This window comes from Moschus berezovskii, chromosome 11 (assembly GCF_049115385.1).
Source record: "Moschus berezovskii isolate FMDL1 chromosome 11, NW_MosBer_1.0, whole genome shotgun sequence".
Taxonomy (NCBI): Eukaryota; Metazoa; Chordata; class Mammalia; order Artiodactyla; family Moschidae; genus Moschus; species Moschus berezovskii.
Genome location: NC_142470.1, coordinates 6,844,090 through 6,865,560, shown reverse-complemented (window position 1 = coordinate 6,865,560; position 21,471 = coordinate 6,844,090). Strand labels below are relative to the sequence as shown.

Here is a 21,471-nt window from a genome sequence, read left to right as displayed (position 1 = left end):
CTTTAAGCACCTCCTGTGTGCAGTGTCTTGCCTAGAAAATCCCATGGACGGAGGAGCCTGGTAGGCTGCAGTCCATGGGGTCGCTACAAGTCAGACATGACTGAGCGACTTCACTGTCACTTTTCACTTTCACACATTGGAGAAGGAAATGGCAACCCATTCCAGTGTTCTTGCCTGGAGAATCCCAGGGACAGGGGAGCCTGGTGGGCTGCCGTCTATGGGGTCACATAGAGTCGGACACGACTGAAGTGACTTAGCAGCAGCAGCAGCAGTGTGCAGTGTCCAAGAGGCACTGTAAATCTAAGCCAGGATGTCAGTTTAGGAAAAAGAATTTATGATAAATATTGTGAATATTATGCTATAATGAATATTGTGACGAATATTATGAATCAGTTTCTGTTTACTGACAGCCGGCTCCAAACACAGGGCTGAAGGCTCAACTCACAATATCCCACAGATTTAACCCTCCGAGCATTGAAAAATGAGTAATTATTCCGTGTATCTGGTGGAAGTAGAGACAGAGGCTTGGAGAGGTTCACAGGTCTTCTATCTGCAAACTCACATGTTCATCTCACATGCTTCAGGGACCAATTCAGAATTTGTGTATGGGAGGAACCTAGGAGAGGGCAACCTTTTCGAAACGGAAACTTAATGGACTTGTTCTGCTTATATGAAGTGGCAACCCCTTGGCACTGTCAAGGGTATTTTTTCCTTTACTTATTTATTTTTTTGGATCTGTATATTTTAAGGATGTTAATTGTTATGGGTGAGTTAAGGCTTGAATAAGGCTCTCTCCCCCGCCTCTTTTTTTGGTAACCCAGTGGAAGACCCACAAAACGCTCTTTTTAAGCCGCCTCCAAATGAACTGGTGCACAAGCCGGAGGCTGGATAAGCTCTGCCCTCCGGCTCTTTAAAGGCAGGGACGTTCTGGAGTTAGTGCAGGAGCCCAAGGGGGCGGGGACAAGTCGCGCGCGGGGCGGAGCCCGACGCGGCCCCGCCCCCAGAAGCGCGGAAGTGACGTGAGTGGACAAAGGCGGCGCGCGCCGCGAGGTGTCGCTTTCAGCCGAGGTTGGACGGAGCTGGTCGTGGGCAGGTGGGGGTCTTCGCCGCCGCCGCGCCCCTCTTTTCCGCTTCCCAGTTCTCTTCTCCCGCGTCCCGGGAGCCCGCACCCTGGGTGAGTAGCGCGAGGCAGAGCGGGGTTGGGGGCGGAGATAGCGGCCGCCGGGAGAGGGGAGGCCCGGGACCCCAACAGCCTCGGTGCCCTGAGGCCGCCTCGGCTCCTCACGTGACCCGAGCGCGAGCGGGCTCGGCCCCACGTGCGCGCTTATAGGGCCTTTCAGCACATTTTCTCATTAGATCTTCACGTGCGGAAGGTCCGCCGGCCGGCCCTGGGCTCCCGGGGTCCCGGGGTGGGGGAAGGCCGCGCCCCCGCAACCCTGATCAGGGCCGGCCTTCACGCCGCACCCCGCCGCCGCAAGTTCCTTTCCCTGCCTGAGCCTCAGTTTCCCCTGTGCCAGACGAGTAGCGCGCGCACCCGCAAAGGAGGGTGGGTGTGAGGATTCAGGAAAAGCGCTCGGATCACAGTCGGGCACAGGGTATCGTGCTCGTTACACAGGCGTCGCTCTGATGCTTCACCTTGGACCCGACCCCAGTGACGGCTCAACAGAGGTCCTGTTTCAAAAGACAGCCCGCCGGCCCCCCGAGCCCTTGGAGCCAAGGTCAGCCTGCTGGCAGAGAGGCTGCCATAAATCTGAAGGCCCAGGCCCTGCTGCCCAGTCAGCTGCGACCTCTCTCTGGATCTTGGTGTGTCTGTAAGACAGGGTTAGAAACAGCTGGTGTCAGAGGCCCTGCCGGTGGGGCCGGGCTGTACTGCGCGTGGTCTGATGTATGGTCTGCTCAGTGAGATGGCCTGAGCCCCTGGGAGAAAGGGGACCTTGAGCGGGGTCAGAAGTCTGGATTCTGTCCTTGTTCTGTTCCTGGTTTCCTGTGTGTGTGCATCGCTCCATTTTAGTGAAAGGTTTTTCTCTCAGTGTGTACCAGGGACTATGGGAGGGTTGGAAGTAAATACATGTGGCATGCTTTGGTGGCGACCAGAAGCCCTAGAGTCACCAAAACCTTGGGGGTTTCTGTGTCTGCATCCTCTCTGCTGCCATTGGTAGAGCCATCTGAGCGACTGGATTGACCACCCTGCAGTAGCAGGAATAATCCCTTAGGTGTGACCAACACGCCACGGTTTATAGGGCCTTTCAGCACATTTTCTCATTAGATCTTCACACTTAGCAGAGAGAATTGATGAGCATCTCATTGGACAGAGGGGTTTTTTTTTGTTTTTTTTTTTAAGGTTAATGTGTGCCCAGAAGTGTTTGAATCACTTTTCACTTTTATATCCACATTTAATCATCACAGCCCTCCTGTAAAGTCAATATTGTTCCCGTTTTATAGATAAAGACACCTACGTAACTGAGGTTGTGTGTTCGCTTACACAGCCAATGAGAGACAGAGCCAGCGTTCAGACCTGGTTCATTCACCATCAGAGTTTAATCCCCTTCCCTCTTTTTTGCATCTTCCTTGTTCTCTCTGTTATGACATGACTCCTTTAAATGTCACGGTCCCCTGAATAATCTCATTTACAAGAATTCCACTTACAGGTCGTGACAGTTTAGACACCATTCTCTGTCACGGATCCTGGAAGAAGAGTAGTTGCTGGGGCGGCTGCCCAGGGTCGCCCTAAACACCTTGGGGTGGGGAGATGACCATGAAGGATGCCCAGACACATTCCACTCTGAGAAGCAGACGTTCCCTAACGAGCAAAAGGTTTCTTTTCTCCTCCGAGCTCGTTTAGAGCACTCACGAAGGCAGACTGTGCCCAGGCCCCTTCCCACCCCTGCAGCCACGTGGCTCCAGCCTGTGATCTGGACCGACTGTAGGAGGACTTCTTGCAGTTTGATCAATAATCCTGCTGTCCCCTCTGACTTCAAGGGATCTCCTGCCCACCCCAGTCTGGATGCCAGGAGGTGTAGTGTAGACAGGGCCCCAGGAGTGATGTTTACTAATGAATCTAAGCTGTTAGAACAATGTCAAAGTTCTGTTCTGTTCTGTTCAGTTGCTCAGTCGTGTCCGACTCTTTGCGACCCCTTGGACTGTAGCCTACCAGGCTTCTCCGTCCATGGGATTCTCCAGGCAAGAATACTGGAGTGGGTTACCATTTCCTTCTCCAGGGGATCTTCCCAACCCAGGGATCGAATCCGGGTCTCCCGCCTTGGAGGCAGACGTGTTAACCCATTTTCCAGCCTGGATGTGCCTCCCTGGCTTATTCCCAGACTCTGCCTGTAAGTGGAATTCTTGTCAATGAGATTATTCAGGGGACCTTGACATTTAAAGAAGTCGTGTTGTACAGCTTTTGGTAAAGCAAAAAATTATACTGTCAGTAAAGGGCTTCAGTGTTATCAGATTGGAATGGTTACATCTTTGTAGGATTTTCTGAAAAGTACAGAATGGCTGTAGCCTCGCAAAGGTCCTTCTGTGATTCCTTCAGCAACCAATTAGTAAACCATCCCCTTGTATCAGGTCTGAGGCTAATGGTGTGTGAGGCAGTGTCCCTGCGCCCAGGAGCCTTGTCTGCTGGGAGGAAAGGCAAACAACAAGCAGAGGGAGAGAGTACAGCCCCGGGGGTGTCTGGCCCATAATTATTCTGTTCATTTGATCGGCAGGGAATTTTGTTGAATACCTATGAGCTATGTGGAATGCAAGAGAAATACAATGATACGTTTCAGGGCGTCACCACTGCTTTTTCAGGCAGTTCCCAGTCCAGTGGGGAGGGAGTTAGAAATACAGAACTGGAAGCTTGTCTGAGGGGGGCAGGGCCGAACTACTGGAAGTTTGCTGTGTGGTGTGGAAGAGCTGGCTTTGGCGCTCTCCTTCCTGGGTGGTGGTCGCGGGCAGGTGGGACGCTGTGACAGAGTTGCCGTGGCCCCTGTTAGCCAGGGCCGGGGAGTCCACTTGGTCTTGCCGACCCTGCCCACGTAAGCCATCCCCAAACCCAGTCAAGTTACACGGTGACATTCAAGCTGGCGGCTCCCTCTCCTGTCAGCTGTCAGGGGGCCACTGCCGCTCTGCCGCAGTTAGCATGCTTGGGGACTGGCAGGTCTCTGCATCCTTTTGCTGCGCGTGTCCCTCAGGGTTGGAGGGACAAGAGCCCATTCTTACAAGCAGCATGTGACATCCTTGTTCTGATTGGGGGGTAGTAGCTTCAGGGATTGGGACACGGGCGTGGCACACCGCCATGATTGGGGTGGGGGGACAGTATTTGGAATCCAGGCCCCCCAGCCTGTTACCCCAGAGGGCTCTTAGGTCGGTACAGTAACTGGAGCCATCGTCACTGGGGTCCCAAGCCCTGCACCTGCTCAGGGAAGGCAGGGGTTGGTCCGAGAGTTGATTCAGGAGTCCGCAGAAGGACTGGAGCCGGGGCCTCTGGGAGCGGAAGGGGCCTCCGAGGGTGGAAACCTTGGCTGACACCAGTCGGGCACATGGATCTCTGGGTCCTTCTCTGTTCCTTGGAAGGCCAGTGTGTGACCTGGCCCCTGAGAAAGCCGGGATCTGTGGAGCAGGCGGCCCCCTGCCCAGCAGCTCTCACGTGCCATGCCAGGCCCTCCCTGGTGACCCCAGTCGCTGGTGGGGTCTCTGGAAAGGTCTGGCCATGGCAGAAGTGGAACTGCATCGTGGAGCCGTATCTCTGAGTTGTTTGGGCAGGGCACGCCTGCTGCTTCTGGAAGGTTCCTTCTGGGACAAGTTCAGAATACAGGTGTGGGTTGGAGGCTGGCAACAGACACAGGAGCGAAAAATCCTCAGCGCGCCTCCTGTTTTGTTTCCCTTCTCTCCTCCTAGCCTCCAGACTGCGTCCTGAAGGCCCGTGCTGTCCTCAGGGCACTTTCCCATTACTTCCTTTGAAGCATTCCTCGGTTTGGGGCAGGGGGGTTCTCCGCTCTTTTGCAGGACTGTACCGGCGGGGCGGGGGTGGGCTTAACTGCGGTTAAGTAGTTCTGTAAAGGGGGTGGAGTGAAGCCCCCAGAACACAGAGGTGCACAGCTTTCCTATAGGACTGGGGGCTGTCACCTCTGCACTGAGTGACCCCTGTGGGCTCGGTGCTGGGACTCAGTGGTGAAAAGGCCCTTCCTGGGGGGCTTCTGTTCCGTGGAGGCCAGACAGTCAGTAAACAGCTCATTTCAGAAAGAAACACACACTCCAAAGGCAGCAGCCGTGGGGAGAGGATAAGGGCATGCGAGGAAGGCACCTCGGGCAGGTCAGGGCAGGCCTCTGGGAGGAGATGACACTTAGGCTGAGATGCTGTTCTGGAAATGAGCTGCCCACGTGGGGAGGCCTGGGGCGTGGCAGGCGCATGGGCCTCCCGACCTCGGGTAGGATGCTGGTGTGTGCATCCACCCCCTCTTCTACACGGGGCTCCTGGGGACCCTGACCTGGCCCTGCCTTCCCACGCTGCCCCCACTCGGTCCCCAGGCTGGGTCCCCGCACACCATTACCCTTCAGAAACTCAGCTGATCGCTTCCCCATTAGTGACACGTGGCAGCCAGCCCTCTGTGTGGCATGCGTGCCACGCCATCTCTGCTCTGTCCCTGTCCCCATCTAGAGTGTTCCTTGCGCTCAGGGCCTGGCTCAGGGCTTGCCTTCTCTCAGCTGCTGCCCCGTCTGCCATTTGGAAGGGACTTCTTCATCCCTCGAGTTCCCATAGCACTTTCTGTCTCAGCGCGAGGCCTCGTTTCTGCCTTGTGTTTGCATTGGTTCCATTTGGGGATCGGGCTGTGCATGGAGAGCATCTGTAGACCAGTGTTGTCCATGGGGAGCGGTATGACCCTCCTGTGTGGCGCAGCCCCGCCGGCAGGTGTGGGGCGCTGTGGGCCTCCGTTCTGCTGCGGGGGCCTGGCCATCCGCTGGTCCTCTCACCCAGGAGTCCACTCAGCTGCCTACACTGCCTTCTGGAATCACACGTCTCAGGCCACTTCCTGCTTAACCCAGAGTAGTTGCAGCTCGCTGCCCTTCGGGGTGCAGACTGAGTTGGTAACCGTGACCTGAGGACCCTGAGTTTCCCCTTGGAAGAGCCCCTCGCCCTCCGTCTGCCCAGTTGCTGCACGGATGTGTCCTCCTCCCTGGCATCAGCTGCTGTGTCACGTCCCCTGGCGCCCGTCGTCTGCCCGCCCCTGAGCCTCTCTGTGGCCCTCACACACGCACGGTGGTGTGTGTCCGCCTGCGGAGCTCCCTGTTCACAGCACTGCACCCTGCAGTGAGCCTGTCCACGTGTTCATGGCCGAAGCTGGGAGGCGGGGTCCTCGGGGTCCCAGAGAGGGGGCTTCAGTTCCATGCTTTGCTCTCCTTTAAGTGTAGATTAGGATCCTGTCTACCCTGGGGTCAGAAGCCACCAGGTCAGGTGTCCTGTTGGGAAAGGAAAGATGGAGAAGCCGGGACACTGGGTCTCCTGCTCTGACATGAAGATAGCTTTGCGAAATTACTCAAATACAAGAGTCAGGAGGCACTGCCCTCTGAGGGGTAGGAGCGGGCCAGGGTTGGTGGGGGCAGCCGCTCCTCGGCATCAGACAGGATTGTGTGACCAGCAGCAGCCGTGCGAGGAGACCGGGGCCCGAAACCTGACTGCTTCACCCACTTCCCTTTCCTTCTTGGGAGCTGCCGCCGCTGAGTTTGGTGCCTGGGCAGAGACGCAGCTGCTGACAGCATGACGAGCGAGGTGATCGAGGACGAGAAGCAGTTCTACTCCAAGGCCAAGACATACTGGAAGGAGGTCCCGGCCACCGTGGACGGCATGCTCGGGGGGTATGGCCACATCTCCAGCATCGACATCAACAGCTCCCGGAAGTTCCTGCAGAGGTTTCTGAGGGTAGGCAGGTCTGGTGTGCTCTCCAGGAGGAGAGACCACGTCCACCACCCAGGCCTTGACGAGCGGGTGGGGCGGGCCAGCTCGTAGGCTTTGCCGCAAGGTCCCCTGCCAGGAGCTGGCTGTCATGCTGGAGCCTCCTGGTGCCAGAGCAGGGCAGCCTTCTCGCAGACTGTTCCATTTTTCCAGAGGCGGAAACCTTTGCTCTCCTGCCGTGTTTGCAAAAATCTGGGCTGTGGGTGTTGGCCGGTCTGCTGAACACAGTTTCTCGTCCTGCCACCGCCTCTGTGCCGGGCTGGCAGTGCTGTGGCCGGAGCCTCCCCAGACCCGCCTCCCTGCCCCTCCCTCGGCACACACCGAGGCTGCTGTTGCCCCCCACTCTACCCGTTGCCAGCTTCCCAGGTGTGTTCACTGAGTGCCCTCTTCCTTGTTTCACTGCTTCTCTCCACAGTCCTTCTGACGGGAGTCTTGGGAGCGAGAGGAGATGGGTGCATCTATTCGAGTCAACACCTTTAAGTGGAAGTTGGCTTTCATTTCAGGAACACGTGACCCAGAAAAAGGCTGTGGTGTGCTCACGCCCACTGCCAGCCCCACCCATGCCAGCCACCAGCCTGTGCTGATCTGAGTAGTTCTGGGGGGCTCATAAGGAAAGGCCCGTTTGCAGAGATAGGGTCCCTCTGGCTTTCTAACCCTTCTCTTCAGTCTGTCTTCTCTGCTGCTTCAGGAAGGCCCAAACAAGACGGGGACCTCGTACGCCCTGGACTGCGGAGCCGGCATTGGAAGGATCACCAAGCGGCTGCTCTTGCCTCTCTTCGGAGCGGTGGACATGGTGGACGTAACGGAGGACTTTCTGGTCAAGGCCAAGACCTACCTGGGCGAGGAAGGCAAGCGAGTGAGGAACTTCTTCTGCTGCGGCCTTCAGGACTTCAGCCCCGAGCCACAGTCGTACGATGTGATCTGGATCCAGTGGGTGATAGGTGAGCCTCCCGTGCCTCTCTGCACCTTCCTGCCCATCTCTGCTCCTGCAGGGGTTGGTGGGGCAGAAGATCCTCAAATCCTCCCTCCCCAGGGCTCCACCTCTAAAGTTCATTTGTTTCCATATTTTGTTTCAACTCAGTATCTTCTGCGACCCATTTGGGGGTAGTTGTTGAAAAAAATTTTTAATTTTCAAGTTTTAACTGCATTCAAAGAATATGGAAATCAGTTTTTATAAGAAAGGGGTTTTTAGGAAAACCGGAAGCCTCGGCCGCCTCCCGTGCTGTTGGTGGGGAGCGGGCCCGGCCCTGCCGCCCTGTCCTGCACCCACTTAGCCTGACGGCACCTGGGGTGCTCTCCTTGGGTTTCCTGCCTGGCAGCAGCCTCCCCACTGCAAGCTGGGCGGCCCAGGCCTGCCAGGAGCCCACGGGGTCCAGCCCTGAGTTCCGTTTGGGGTTTAATGTAGGTGAGGCGCTCGGCTGGGTGCATGCCGCTGGCCCAGGCTAGGAGGGGTGGGTGGAGGGCAGGTATGGGGCAGGTGGCTTAACCCCTCCGGGCTGTTGAGAGCCAGCACGCCTTGTGTGTTCAGCACAGTCAGCACTCAGGAAGTCAGTAGTGGTGCCGGAGGCTCCCCAGTGACGGCCTCTGCCTCCCCCAGGCCACCTGACCGATCAGCACCTGGCCGAGTTCCTGCGGCGCTGCAAGCGGGGCCTGCGCCCCAACGGCATCATCGTCATCAAGGACAACATGGCCCAGGAGGGCGTCATCCTGGACGACGTGGACAGTAGCGTGTGCCGTGACCTGGACGTGGTGCACAGGATCGTCCGCAGTGCGGGCCTCAGCCTCCTGGCCCAGGAGCGGCAGGAGAACCTCCCGGACGAGATCTACCACGTCTACAGCCTCGCCCTGAGATGAGCGGGCCGGCGGAACGAGGGACCGGTGTGGGGCCAGGGGACTGGCGGCCGGGTGAGGCCCAGAAGCGCCATGTCGATGGTCCGGGAGTGTTGAGCGCGGTCACTAAATACACCTGTCTGCCGTCCACTGCCAAACAGGCTCTTTTTCAAAAAGGCATAAGGGAACCCGGTCCAGAGGGGTGCTGCTGGATGGGGTGGTGAGGTTGCAGCGAGGTGGGGACTGGGCAACTCCTGGGCCCCTGTGCTTCCATCAGAAGCAAGAGTGAGTCCCTCACCTCCAGGACACTGGCTGGCCCTCCAGCCACAGGCCTGGCTGCTTCAGGAGGAAGAGAATGACCCTTAATGCAGTTGCTGAGGACTGTGCCTCGGGGTAGGAGGGGAGCTGGGGCTGTGGGGCCTGCAGCTCTGAACCTCCTGGCTGCCAAAGCCCACATGGCACCTATTGAATCGTGGGGCTGGGGGCATGTCCACATGCCTGGTGCTGTTGGGATATGGGGGCATGTCCACGTGCCTGGTGCTGTTGGGAAATGGGGGCATGTCCCCATTTTTGGTGCTGGTGGGGATGGGGCCCTGGTGTCCTAACATGATGGTCACCACAGCCTGCGGCAAGGGGAGAGGCCAGAACGTCACTCCTGGCTGTGCCTTGTGGCTCCTCCTCGGGGGGCATTTTCAGTCAAAAATAAAAGGGTGAAGCCTATACCAGAAAGGCCCTCGCCCGTCTGGAGTGGTGCTCGTCTTTACTGGGACAACCGTGTTGTGTGGCTTGAAAACTGCTCTAAGCGCAGCATCTTGTGCCTGCCATCCCTCCCTCCTGGCTGCCATGGGATCCTTTATCCTGAATTCAGAAGGTGGTGGACATGTGTGTGTGAATGTTACACAAGGATCTTTAAGGCCAAGAGAAATCAGTTTAATTTTATAAATATACCCTTTAGTCGCCTCAGCTTATCTCCAAGGCAGTTACACAATTCACAATGACCACTCTGTGTGACCCGCAGGCAGCCTGGTGAGGGCTCAACACAGGGCGGAGGTTGGCTTTCAGCCTTGGTAGCTTTTCCCATCCCCTCACGATGTGAGACATTTCAGAAAGACAGCCCACGGTCATGCATGATTGCTTTTTAGAAGGCATGGTCCCCAAACCCCAGGTTTGGCACAAACAGAGCTGCCACCAGAGCACGGCCCTGCCCCTTGGTGGGCGGGGTGGTGGGCGGCTTGGCCCCAAAACTATAGAAGCTGGCTGGAGTTAGCTCAGCTCTCTCCTGCCTGCCCTGAAGCACTTATTCTTTTGACAGAATCTTGAGTGAAGAGTCAAGGGTCTCAGCTGGGCTGCACCCCACAGGCCCCTCCTGGCGTCTCCATGTAGGCCAAGCCGGCCTCCTCAGGAGGGCGCAGGTGTGGAGCTCCTTGCTTCTCTCAGTGCTGGGCACTCCCTCCCATCAGGAGGGTCCGTGCTTGTCCTAAACCCCGTCCCCGGTTCCACTGTGGGCTGAGGCTCGTAGTTGCTGCCAGGGGAAGCAGGGGCAGTCTCCCTGCAGAGAGAGGCCTTCCCCACTGGAGTGCTTGCAGCCGCCTGGCTGCACCCTGCACCTTCTGACAGGCGGCCCGAAGGCCATCCCCTCGGGCCACCCTGGTACTTCAATCACCCACAGGCCGACGGGGCTGCCCAGACCCCGCCCCGCAGCCCAACGGTCAGATGTCATCCTCCACGGTGCCACTGTGCTCGCTGAGGAGGTACCACTTGAGCCTGTCGGGCAGAGGTAGGGCCTTGACCTTGGCGTCCACGGGCCACGGCTGAAGGTAGAGGCGGATGTACACGCGACACAGGTGCTTGAGGGGCGGGGGGCAGCTCTCCAGCTGCCTCAGGGAGAAGTGCAGGGCCTGGATCTTGTCCGCCAGGCTGCCCACAGGGTGGATGTCGAAGTTTTCGGGCAGCTGGAGCTTCTGGGAGTTGGTCACCATGAGATCCAGCACAGTCTCGGCCTTGCGCAGCAGGTCCGCGTGGCTCTCGTCCTCCGCGCAGCCCGGGTGGGAGCAGAGCCTCTCGAAGATGATGTGGAAGCCAGACCAGCAGGATGCGCCGTGCAGGGAGCAGTTGTAGGCGGCTCCTGACTCCAGCAGGAAGCGGAGCAGCGGGAAGTGCAGCTTGAAGCTCTTGAGGCAGATGTGTGTGAGGGACTCGTGGGCCGGGCACTCGCTGGGGTCGGCGCCATGGGCCAGCAGCAGCTGCGTGACTTGGAAGCAGAAGCGGTTGATCAGCTGGGCTTCCTCTCTGTCGCCTCCCACCGTCTCGCCCAGCAGGAAGATGATGCAGGTGAACACTGTGTCCCCGTCTTTGGTGGTGGCCTTGACGTCCGCTCCTAGGAGAGCCAGGAGGGGGAAGAGAAGGTGGGAGGAGGCCTTCGGCCCGGCGGAGCCAAGCCTCACGGTCCGGGGGCTGCACGCAAGGGTGGGGCTCACCTCCCTCCAGCAGGAGTCGGATGTTCTCAGTGTTATGGACCTGCACCCCGTCACTGCTGGCCAGAGCGTGCAGCAGGGCCGTCTTGCCTGGGGAGGGAGAGCCAGTGAGGCGGGGGTGGGAGGTGGGGAAGCCGAACTCAGGCTAGGCCAGCCCAGGGGTGGGAGAGGAGATACAGACCCTCAGGAACAGATAACGAAGGCTAAAAACAACTGGTTTTGGGGATTTCCCTGTGGCCTAGTGGCCAGGACTCTGCGCACCCAGTGCTGGGGTCTGGGTTTGATCTGGGCTGGGGAACTAGATCCCACATGCAACAACTAAGGCCCGGTGCAGCCAAATAAATTAACAGAAACCAAACTGATCTCAGGCGCCCCTGGCGGCTCAGTGGTAGAGAATCCACCTGCCAGTGCAGGAGACACAGGTTTGATCCCTGGTCCAGAAGATCCCTTATCCACGGAGCAGCTAAGCCCGTGCTGGAGAGCCCAGGAGCCACGGCCACTGAGTCCACACGCCCAGGCCCGTGTTCAAGAGAAGCCTCCGAAACGGAAAGCCTGCTGCAACCAGGAAGTCGCCCCTACTCGCCACAGCTAGGTAAACGTCCACATACCAACGAAGACCCAGCACAGCCAAAGATAAACAATAAAAAAAACTCCAAACTGACCTCTCAGCTACAGCTCAGGGGGACAGGTTTCTGGCCGTTTTCTCTCCACTATGGGACCACAAGGGCCAGGAGGAGTAGGATTTTTCTGGACCCTAAGATGCTAAAACTGAAGCTCCAACACTTTGGCCACCTCATGCGACGAGCTGACTCACTGGAAAAGACTCTGATGATGGGAGGGATTGGGGGCGGGAGGAGACGGGGACAACAGAGAATGAGATGGCTGGATGGCATCACCAGCTCGATGGACATGAGTCTGAGTGAACTCCAGGAGTTGGTGATGGACAGGGAGGCCTGGTGTGCTGCGATTCATGGGGTCGCAAAGAGTCGGACACGACTGAGCGACTGAACTGACTGACTGAAGATGCTACCCGAGACCAGCCTGGGCAGAAGGAAGCCCCATCACTCAGGAGCTGAGCGCACAGGTCCAGCTCCTGCAGATGCCCTCGGGGGGCCAAGATGTACTGCCTCCCGAGCCTCTGTGAGTCAGCAGAAGTCACCAGCGTGCACCCAGCCGTGCTATGCCATCAGACGGGCTGCCACCAGCCTGCCTGCCGAGCCATCACCCCAGCATGCCCAGGGTTACCTCACAAGGCAGTCTGGCCCCAGCCTATCCTGCCTTTCTCCGGGGGACACCCACCATGCTTGTCGGCCGCATTGACGTCTGCTCCGAGGTCCAGGAGACGTTGCAGGCAGGGCACGCGCTCCGGCTCCTCGCTGGCCAGGTCCAGGGGGCTGCTCTCGTGGATCTGAGCAGAGAAAGCACAGCCAGGTTGGCCCTGGGGCCTGTGAGCGGCTCAGGGCCCCGGCCACATCCCTCCTTCAGAGCAGGGCTGGCTCCTACCCGGTCCCTCCGGTTGATGTCGGCCCCGTGGCGCACCAGCAGCTCCACCATGTCAGGCTGGTTTCGCAGGACGGCAATGTGCAGCGCCGTGTAGTAGGTGACCGGGTCTGAAGGCGCAGACACAGCTCACATCAAACCTGCCCTTCGGCACATTCTCACGGGATTCCAGAACCAGCCTGGCAGCCCAGCCCCAACGCTCCGACCCAAGGGATCCTGGCACTGTGAGGGGTCAGGACACAGCTGTCCTCATCGGACGCTAGGGTGCTCGGAGTCAGGCCTAGGTTTGGGTCCTGGGGAGGTGTTCCAATGAACAGACAAGGTATTTAATCTGGGTTTTAGTCCCTTTTGTAAAATAGGACCTAAAACAAGGCTGTGGGGATGAACACCCACAAATGCTCAAAGCTGGGTCTCCCAAGTGACTGACTGCAGAATGCCTCCCCCAGCTCCTTGACGTCCCAGGAGCCCAGCAGCCTCTGAGCCTGTGCTCCAAAGAGGAGGAGAGACACGCCTGGCACGTCCTGTATCAGCACAAAAACCCCCACTCAGGAACAAGTCAGTCCCGAGTGTCTCCTGGCTGACCTTGCCTGCCTCCCCAGCCCCAATCCAGGGCAAAACAAAGAGGGAAGGAAGACGGCTCCATCAGCACCTCCCGGGCACCAGCTAGACGCCAACACCGTCCATCCGTGATTTATGCCCAATGTGTCTTATCTGTTTCCCCCTCTCCCTGTGGCAGGAACCAGCATGCAACATGGCTCAGAACCAGTGGCAGAAAATTACTTTCCCTTAGCTCTGGGCACAGTGCCAGCAGCCCCATTTTCACATTAATGGAAGCAAGGATTTAGCTGGGAGCTGGGGGAAAGTTTGCTAAGTCAATCACCTGATAGAAGCAGTGACAAACGTGGTCCTGATCAGAGGTGGTTAAGGGCCACTGGGGAACCTGAAGGGGGACGGGAGGCCACCCAGTGTGGGTTTCCTTAGCCATCACCCGTGAAACAGGTGAGGGCAGGACCTTCCAAAAGCAGAGCCTGAGGCTTGACCACCCACCCCCAGCAGTGCCACACTTAAGCCATCTATCCACCCCCGTCCTCTGGCCTCCGGCGGACCTTCAAAGTTGAGATTGGCTCCATTCCGCAGGAGCACGGCGGCTGCGCGCGTCAGCCCCAGCTCGGCCATCTTCAGCAGAGCGTTGCTGACACCTTCCTGGTAAAATGGAGAGTGGGCTTTTCTCTCCAACAGCTCGGTGAGAACAAGGATGCGGCTCTCCTCACTGGCGGCGTAACTGGGCCTGGGCAGGAGAGAGGAGCAGCTGAGGGTGGGACAAGCTGGCTGGGCACCCTGTGGGTAGGTGGCCTCTGGTCTCCTGCAGTCACCCCCCACTTTGTCCCTGCCCCCACCCCAGGCAGGGCCCTGGCTCCATGGAGCAGAAAGTCTTTTCCGAAAAGGTTGGTGGGAGAAAGAGGACCAAGCTGGATCTTTTCAATGGAGCAGACTCCTCAGGTTTGCTGAGAAAGGATTGGAGCTGTCACCAACCTCCTTCCAAATCACCCATACAACCCGGCCCCTGGTTTGGGTACAAAGCCTCATACACCTGCGCCGTTGGCCCTGAGGGGAACCCTCCCGGCCAGCAAGAACCAGACACCGACTGAGCCGGGTCTGCAGAAGGTGCTGCGCCCCAGCTCAGGCCACCCGCAGCCAGGGCGGCCAGCAGACCTCCCCAAGGCCTATCACACTCTGAGGCTTTCGGTCCACCGAAGGTAGAAGGACCCAGAAAGCCCCCTGCACCACAGCCCCAACCCGCCTACCCCCCTCGCCAGTTCCAACTGATGCCCGAGACACACCCCGATCCCCTCTCCTGGGCTCTTTTCTCCGCTCCACGTAAGGCAGAATATACCACTTTAACCACTGTCAGCCTCTCCTCTCTGGGAGCACGATCACCACGAAGGCTGAGGGTTTTAGCTCGCCGATGAAGCCTCTAAACGATGCGCCTTCTGAACAGCCTTCCCACAGGTTCACGTATGACAGACCCGCGCCTGTCTATACCAAACGGGAAACTCGGGGCTGCAGAAAGCTCATCCCGCGCCGCGTTTATCGATTACACCCTGCTCCTCTGCAACCCCAGGTAGAGGGCACAGGACAGGCAGGGCGCAGGGCGGGGCGCTGCGGCGGAGGCCCTGCTGCCACCCCGCCCCACGGCCCTCCCCGAGCGGGCCGCGGCCGCCTTCAGCCATCCCTGCCCGCGCTCGGTCTCGTCCGACAGACGAGGACACCGCCCGCCATATTTGTGGGGACAAGGAAAGGGGTGCCGCGCCGGTCTGAGGCGGGGAAGGGCGCGAGTTACCCGTCCAGGGGCTCCTGCCGCTCGGGGTCCTGGATGCCCAAGGAACCCAGGATGGCATCCACGAGCGGCTGGTACTCGAAGATAATCCTCCGGAAGCCATGCAGGAACGGCATGGCGGCGGCCGCACCTTCCACCGAGGCCGAGACGCCGGCTGGGGTGCGTCGCGGGGCCCGCGGTCCCGACCAGGTTCACTCGCCGGGTCCGGTCCCCAGCCCCGCGCCCGGCCCGCTGCACCGCCCAAGCCGGGGCTACGCGCCGGAAGTCACCCGCGCGCTTCCGGCCCGCGCAGGCCCCGGGGAAGGGAGCGCGGCGGCGGCGACAGCGCCCTCTGCGGGTGCGGAGGGTCGCGGTGCGACAGGAGGCGCAAGCTAGGGGTGTCTTGGGGGGCGGCCCCGCGGGACTGCAGGCGCGGACCCGCAGCCAAGTCCGATCCCAGCCCGAGGCCCGCAAGCCCCTTTCCCGGCCCAGCCCGGCTCCGCCTTGCTATCCCACTCGCGGCCGCTGGGCGCCGTCCGAGCTCCGCCCGTTGAGCGAGCACACACCGGCCGGATCCTTGCCCAGTTCCCAGGAAGGCTGGACCCCCGGTGCCCCCGACTTGGGTCGGACCTGGGTCGGACCACGGCTAGGCCTGGCCTTCACCTTCTCCGCACGCTGACTGGGCCACACCCACCCCGACGGGCGATAGGGACGATTCCTTAGCCCTTTCAGCCTACTGGGGTTTCTTCTACTTTCTGCCTTGATGGACTCAATGAACTTTACCTTCTTCATCTGTAGAGTGGGGATAATCAAACCCACGCAAGATCTTGGGTCAAGAGCGCTGTTACTGTCAGTCGAGTCTAACAGGAAGGAGCCCAAGTCTGGGGCCACTTTTCTAGGGAGTAGCGTCTGGCCTCGGGCCTCGCATTCGAACGTCCACAACCTCGAGGCCCACGGTGGAGCCCTGAGGTCTTCGGGCTTCTGGAAAGCCCGTCGTGAAGGGGTGCGCCAGTCCGAGCCGCTCAGGTGGCAGCCTTTGTCTCCCATCGCCCCCCACCCTCCACCACGTGGGCTTGGGAGTCTCTCCCAACTGACACCTGTCAGGGAGGAGTCTTGTTGAAGGAAGTGGAAAACCTTTAGAGATGAATTTAAAGACAACCCCATGTGCCTACAATTAAACATTTAAAAAATGGGTTGAGTAGTGCTCCCCCAGCCACTAAGAAAAAACCAATCCAAAGCCTTCCAGGTCCAGTTATGGGGACCCAGCAGGGTCCAGTATGCAGCAAGGGCTGGACAATTGCTTGCTTATAATTCTTCAGTTTACAGGGTGGTTGTGCAGATCAAGGGATGAACCTTTAAAATCCCCATCAGGCCTCAGAAGACCTAATTTTGCCTCCACCTCCGTTGCCTAAAGGAGCAAGAAAAGTAGTGGGGGATCAGCAGGGAATCTGCCTGTAATTCAGGAGACCCGGGTTCGATCCCTGGGTCGGGAAGATCCCCTGGAGGAGGAAATGGCAACCAACTCCAGTATTCTTGCCTGGAGAATTCCACGGACAGAGGAGCCTGGCCAACTACAGCATGGGGTCGAAAAAAGTTGGACACAACTGAGCGACTAACACACACACACACACACACACACACACACACAGAGCAGGCTTGCCGGAAGGGGCGCCAGACCACAAAGTCCCTCATTCCCAGCACATGTCAGCCTTGGTTCTCACTCCAGAAAGAAGTGTCTTCTCCTTAAGTGAAACTGGGAAATTTATTTTGCTCCCACAGAAGTGGAGATTTCCAGTTTGTCTGGTAAAATAAGAAGACTGGACACCTGGGCCCAAATTCCTATCTGGCAACAAGACCCCTCTCGATGGGGCCCTTGATCTGGTGCACCTCAGTCTCCGCAGGAGTTCCCCTGGGGGGCTGGGAATGTCTGCCCCTTTTTGAAGGATTCATACCCCACCCCTCAATTGATCCCGGGGCCCTGAATGGCACAGGCACCCCCAGGTGACCCCCGGGTTTCACAGCCTTGTTTGATCCCAAGTCACTTGCTCCATGGCACAGGTGAGGGGCCTAAGGGGCCTGGAGAAGGCTACAGCACGTGGCCAGTAACTGCAGGAGGCCCATCTTCTAGACCATTCTATGGGGTCCAGGGCAGAACTGGGAGGGGAGGACACAACCTGGTCTGAGGCCAGCCTCTACCCTGGCTTCGTTCATTCCCTGAGGCTGTGAGAACAAAGCACCAGGAACCGGGTGACTTAAAACAACAGAAATCTGTTCTCTCCCATCCCTGGGAGCCAGAACTCTGACCTCAAAGTGTCAGCAGGGCCATGCTCCCTCTGAAGACAATAGATAAGGTTTTTAGCATCTCTGGGCATGGCTCGCGTTGGTATCACCTGATCTCTGCCTGGACATGGAACAACAGATTGGTTCCAAATAGGGAAAGGAGTACATCAAGGCTGTATATTGTCACCCTGCTTATTTAACTTATATGCAGAGGACATCATGAGAAACGCTGGGATGGATGAAGCACAAGCTGGAATCAAGATTGCTGGGAGAAATATCAATAACCTCAGATATGCAGATGACACCACCCTTATGGCAGAAAGCAAAGAAGAACTAAAGAGCCTCTTGATGAAGGTGAAAAAGGAGAGTGAAAAAGTTGGCTTAAAGTTCAACATTCAGAAAACTAAGATCATGGCATCCGGTCCCATCACTTCATGAGAAATAGATGGGGAAACAGTGGAAATAGTGGCAGATTTTATTTTGGGGGTCTCCAGAATCACTGCAGATGGTGACTGCAGCCATTAAATTAAAAGACGCTTACTCCTTGGAAGAAAAGTTATGACCAACCTAGATAGCATATTAAAAAGCAGAGACATTGCTTTGCCAACAAAGGTCCATCTAGTCAAGGCTATGGTTTTTCCAGTAGTCACATGTGGATGTGAGAGTTGGACTATAAAGAAAGCTGGGCACCGAAGAATTGATGCTTTTGAACTGTGGTGTTGGAGAAGACTCTTGAGAGTCCCTTGGACTGCAAGGAGATCCAACCAGTCCATCCTAAAGGAAATCAGTCCTGAATATTCATTGGAAGGACTGATGTTGAAACTGAAACTCCAATACACTGGCCACCTGATGCAGAAAACTGACTCATTGGAAAAGACCCTGATGCTGGGAAAGATTGAAGGCAGGAGGAGAAGGGGACAACACAGAATGAGATGGTTGAATGGCATCACTGACTCAATGGACGTGAGTTTGAGTCAGTTCTGGGCGTTGGTGATGGACAGGGAGGCCTGGCGTGCTGCCGTCCATGGGTTCACGAAGAGATGAACACGACCAAGTGACTGAACTGAACTGATCTCTGCCTACCTCTGTCTTCATGTGGCCTTCTTTCCTACATCTGTGTCTGTGTCCAGATCTCCCTGTCCTTTCTAAATGGCACCAGTCACTGGATTGAGGGCCTACCCTAATCCAGTATGAATTCACTTTAACTTGATTACATTTGCAAAAAACTTATTTCCAAATAAGAACACGGTCATATGTTCCTCAGGATTAGGATTTAAAATATCTCCTTGGAGGATACACAGCCACTCCAGTGGATGACTCCAGGTATGACCCTTCTGGACGCTGGGCCTTGGTTTCCCCACCTGTAACTCAAAGACCTTTGGCTCTGACAGAGTTGGAGCCAATGAAGAGATCCTTGATGTCGCCAATGGGCCCTGCCAGCAAGGAAAGAATAATTGTCTAGTGATTAAAACAGTAACAATCACATGTTAACTTTTATTTACTGAGCCTGTTCTATAGTAACGTTTGACATACTAATCTTAATATACCCTCCTAAAGGGGGTGGCAGAGGATGAGATGGTTGGATGGCATCACTGACTCGATGGACATGAATTTGAGCAAATGCTGGGAGATAGTGAAGGACAGGGAAACCTGGCGTGCTGCAGCCCATGAGGTTGCCAAGAGTCAGACATGACTTAGAGACTGAACAGCAATAAGTAGCTGTTGGTACTACACCCTTTTCAACAAGGAAACTGAGGCTCAGAGAGGTTTGGGTGCTTGCCTAGTGTTGCACAGCTAGACTGGGTCATTAACCCGAATTTGGGGGTCTCTTCCACATACCTGGCCTCCAGGGGTCAGGTGCCTGCAGCTCCTCTGCTCTGGGCCTGAGAGGGTTGGACATGCAGAAGGGAGGGGCTGACCCCTGCTCCGTCCCAGCCCCTGGGCAGCACACCATGGAGCGGGCCCTGTCGCCTGCCCGTCTCCTAGACGCCTATCTTTAGAAAGCTCCATGACCCGTGACCTCCTTCCCGTCAGCAAGGGCAATGCTGTTTCCTCCATCTGCCTCCCATTAAGGCTCTGTCACTCAGAGCCTCTCGTTTCAGCTCTGAACCTTCTCTTTTTTCCCCTGCCTCTCACTATCCTGCCAGTCCAGCCACTTCCTGCCACCCAAATCCAGGCTTCTTAGCAGGCAGTGGGCCTGGGGCTAAGCACTCAGTGCTCAGACCCTAGCAGGGTCTGTCCCCGCCCCCTTCTCCCCAGGGAGTTTGGGAGTCACTCTGAGTACCTAATGCAGAGGGGATAACCTTCATATATAAAGAACTGTTGAAAATCAACAAGAAGAAAACGAAAACACTAAGAGAAGAATGGTCAAAGGACATGCATAGCCTTGTCACAAAGGATGAGAAAGGGTCGACCAAAATAAGGAGAGAAGTGTAGCCTCTCTAGCTTTTCAACAATAACAGTGAAAACAGCTGACATATGGGACTTACCACATGCTTGATTCTGCTCTATAGAAGCTCAGCAAAGTAAGTTACAGAACAGTAGGTGCTGTCTGATCCCAGTTGGGAAAAAGTGTGTGTGTGTGTACGTGTGTGCATGGAAGGGCTAATTCTTTTATTTATTTTTAAATTTTTGGTCATGCTGCATGGCATCTGGGATCCTTGTTCCCCAACCAGGGATCAAACCCACACCCCCTGCATCAGAAACACAGAATCTTAACCACTGGATCACCAGGGTAGTCCCCAGGAGTAATTCTTGATGGTCCCGTACTGAGATGTTAGCAGTGATTATTTCTAGGGGCTGGGATTGGGGAAACTTTGATCTTCTTTGTGCTTCTGTGTATTTTCCACCTTTTTACCAAGGACTGTGTCCTACCTGAGACTCAAAATGCTAAACCAGCCAGAGGCAGGATCCAGCCCTGAACACTCTTACTCCTGGGATTGAAGGGAAGACCATAGAGCACCAGAGCAAGGTCTGTCCACAAAGACTCTCTCCTCCTGGGACTTTGCTGGTGGTCCAGAAAATAGGACTCTGTGCAGGGGGCCTGGGTCCAGTTCTTGGTCGGGGAACCAGACCCCACTTGAACTAAGGGTTCACGTATCGGAACTGAAGATCCGGGATCCCGCGTCCTGCGACTGGGACCCAGCGCAGCCAAATAATTAATTAAAAAAACTTTTTCTCCCAACTTCACCTAGGGACATCCTACCCAGTGCACAGGTCACCAGCCCCGAGGCCCTCCTGAATGCCCCCGCCTCCCCTGACTGCCCTCCTGCCACTGCCCTCCCCAGTCCTCTGGTACCACAGGGCCCAGGTTGACTGCGTGAATGACACACTGGTGATGGCAGCAGCCTCCGGTGGAGGGCGTCCTGGGCCCGTGAATCAGATTAGAAGCTCTGCATGGCTTCCCTTGTGGCTCAGCTGGTAAAGAATCGGGAGACCTGAGTTCGATCCCTGGCTTGGGAAGATCCCCTGGAGAGGGGAAAGGCTACCCACTCCAGTATTCTTGGGAAGTATTCTTGGGCTTCCCTGGTGGCTCAGCTGGTAAAGAATCTGCAGTGTGGGTTCTGGGTTCAGTCCCTGGGTTGGGAAGATCCCCTGGAGAAGGGAAAGGCTACCCACTCCAGTATTCTGGCCTGGAGAATTCCATGGACTGTGTAGTCCACAGGGTCGCAAAGAGTCGGACAGGACTGAGCGACTTTCACTTCACTTCACATGGATGTCTCATCGACTGGTCAGAGCACCCCAGGAAGGAAGCGACAGCAGTATTCCTGTGTCATAGTCCGGGAGACCAAGGCCTGCAGAGAGGACTGACCAGCTCCAGGGCAGCCAGCCAGAAAGCGGCTCCCCAGGACTCTAGGCCGAGCCTGGCCCTTGGCGTCTCCCTGGAAACCCACCCCCTGCCCAGCCATGGTCCCCCGCACTCCCTCCCGCTCCCCTCTCCCCAACTCCTGCTCACCCTTTTACACGCTCACACATGCTCACACAGACTTTCACACACAGGCACCCTCACACACCCACATGTGCGTGTGACACTGCATTCATACTCGCAAGACATTCTCACACGCAAACACTCACTTGCTGGACACAGACATGCACACGCATTCACACACAAACACACACACACACACTCAGGG

General features: G+C 57.0%; 2 protein-coding genes across 9 annotated transcripts; one reads left to right on the top strand and one right to left on the bottom strand.

The window, feature by feature from the left end:
* Positions 1-1,031: 1,031 nt before the first annotated feature.
* Positions 1,032-9,512, top strand: NTMT1 (N-terminal Xaa-Pro-Lys N-methyltransferase 1). Of its 7 annotated transcripts, XM_055399800.2 has the most exons (5): positions 1,032-1,174; positions 1,616-1,718; positions 6,694-6,904; positions 7,626-7,878; positions 8,535-9,512. In XM_055399800.2, the coding sequence occupies exons 3-5, from the start codon at positions 6,743-6,745 to the stop codon at positions 8,789-8,791; spliced, it is 672 nt and encodes a 223-aa protein (XP_055255775.1). In that variant the 5' UTR covers positions 1,032-1,174; positions 1,616-1,718; positions 6,694-6,742; the 3' UTR covers positions 8,792-9,512. The 7 variants fall into 7 exon arrangements, with proteins under 7 accessions (XP_055255775.1, XP_055255772.1, XP_055255774.1 ...); XM_055399797.2 differs by lacking the exon at positions 1,616-1,718; XM_055399799.2 differs by lacking the exon at positions 1,616-1,718 and having other exon boundaries at positions 1,040-1,174; positions 6,627-6,904.
* Positions 9,513-9,675: 163 nt separating this feature from the next.
* On the bottom strand, positions 9,676-15,335 carry ASB6 (ankyrin repeat and SOCS box containing 6). 2 transcript variants are annotated; one of them, XM_055399794.2, is made up of 6 exons: positions 15,083-15,335; positions 13,848-14,029; positions 12,745-12,851; positions 12,541-12,649; positions 11,245-11,331; positions 9,676-11,144 (listed from the first exon to the last, which is right to left on the bottom strand). In XM_055399794.2, the coding sequence occupies exons 1-6, from the start codon at positions 15,193-15,195 to the stop codon at positions 10,477-10,479; spliced, it is 1,266 nt and encodes a 421-aa protein (XP_055255769.1). In that variant the 5' UTR covers positions 15,196-15,335; the 3' UTR covers positions 9,676-10,476. The 2 variants fall into 2 exon arrangements, with proteins under 2 accessions (XP_055255769.1, XP_055255770.1); XM_055399795.2 differs by lacking the exon at positions 11,245-11,331.
* Positions 15,336-21,471: the final 6,136 nt, after the last annotated feature.

Coding starts and splice junctions, on each gene's coding strand:
- NTMT1 (XM_055399797.2), top strand. CDS start 6,743: ATGACGAGCGAGGTGATCGAGGACGAGAAGCAGTTCTACTCCAAGGCC. Junction 6,905..7,625: donor TCCTGCAGAGGTTTCTGAGG/GTAGGCAGGTCT, acceptor CTGCTGCTTCAG/GAAGGCCCAAACAAGACGGG. Junction 7,879..8,534: donor CTGGATCCAGTGGGTGATAG/GTGAGCCTCCCG, acceptor TGCCTCCCCCAG/GCCACCTGACCGATCAGCAC.
- ASB6 (XM_055399794.2), bottom strand. CDS start 15,195: ATGCCGTTCCTGCATGGCTTCCGGAGGATTATCTTCGAGTACCAGCCG. Junction 12,650..12,744: donor ACATCAACCGGAGGGACCGG/GTAGGAGCCAGC, acceptor TTCTCTGCTCAG/ATCCACGAGAGCAGCCCCCT. Junction 11,332..12,540: donor CAATGCGGCCGACAAGCATG/GTGGGTGTCCCC, acceptor CTCCCTCCCCAG/GCAAGACGGCCCTGCTGCAC.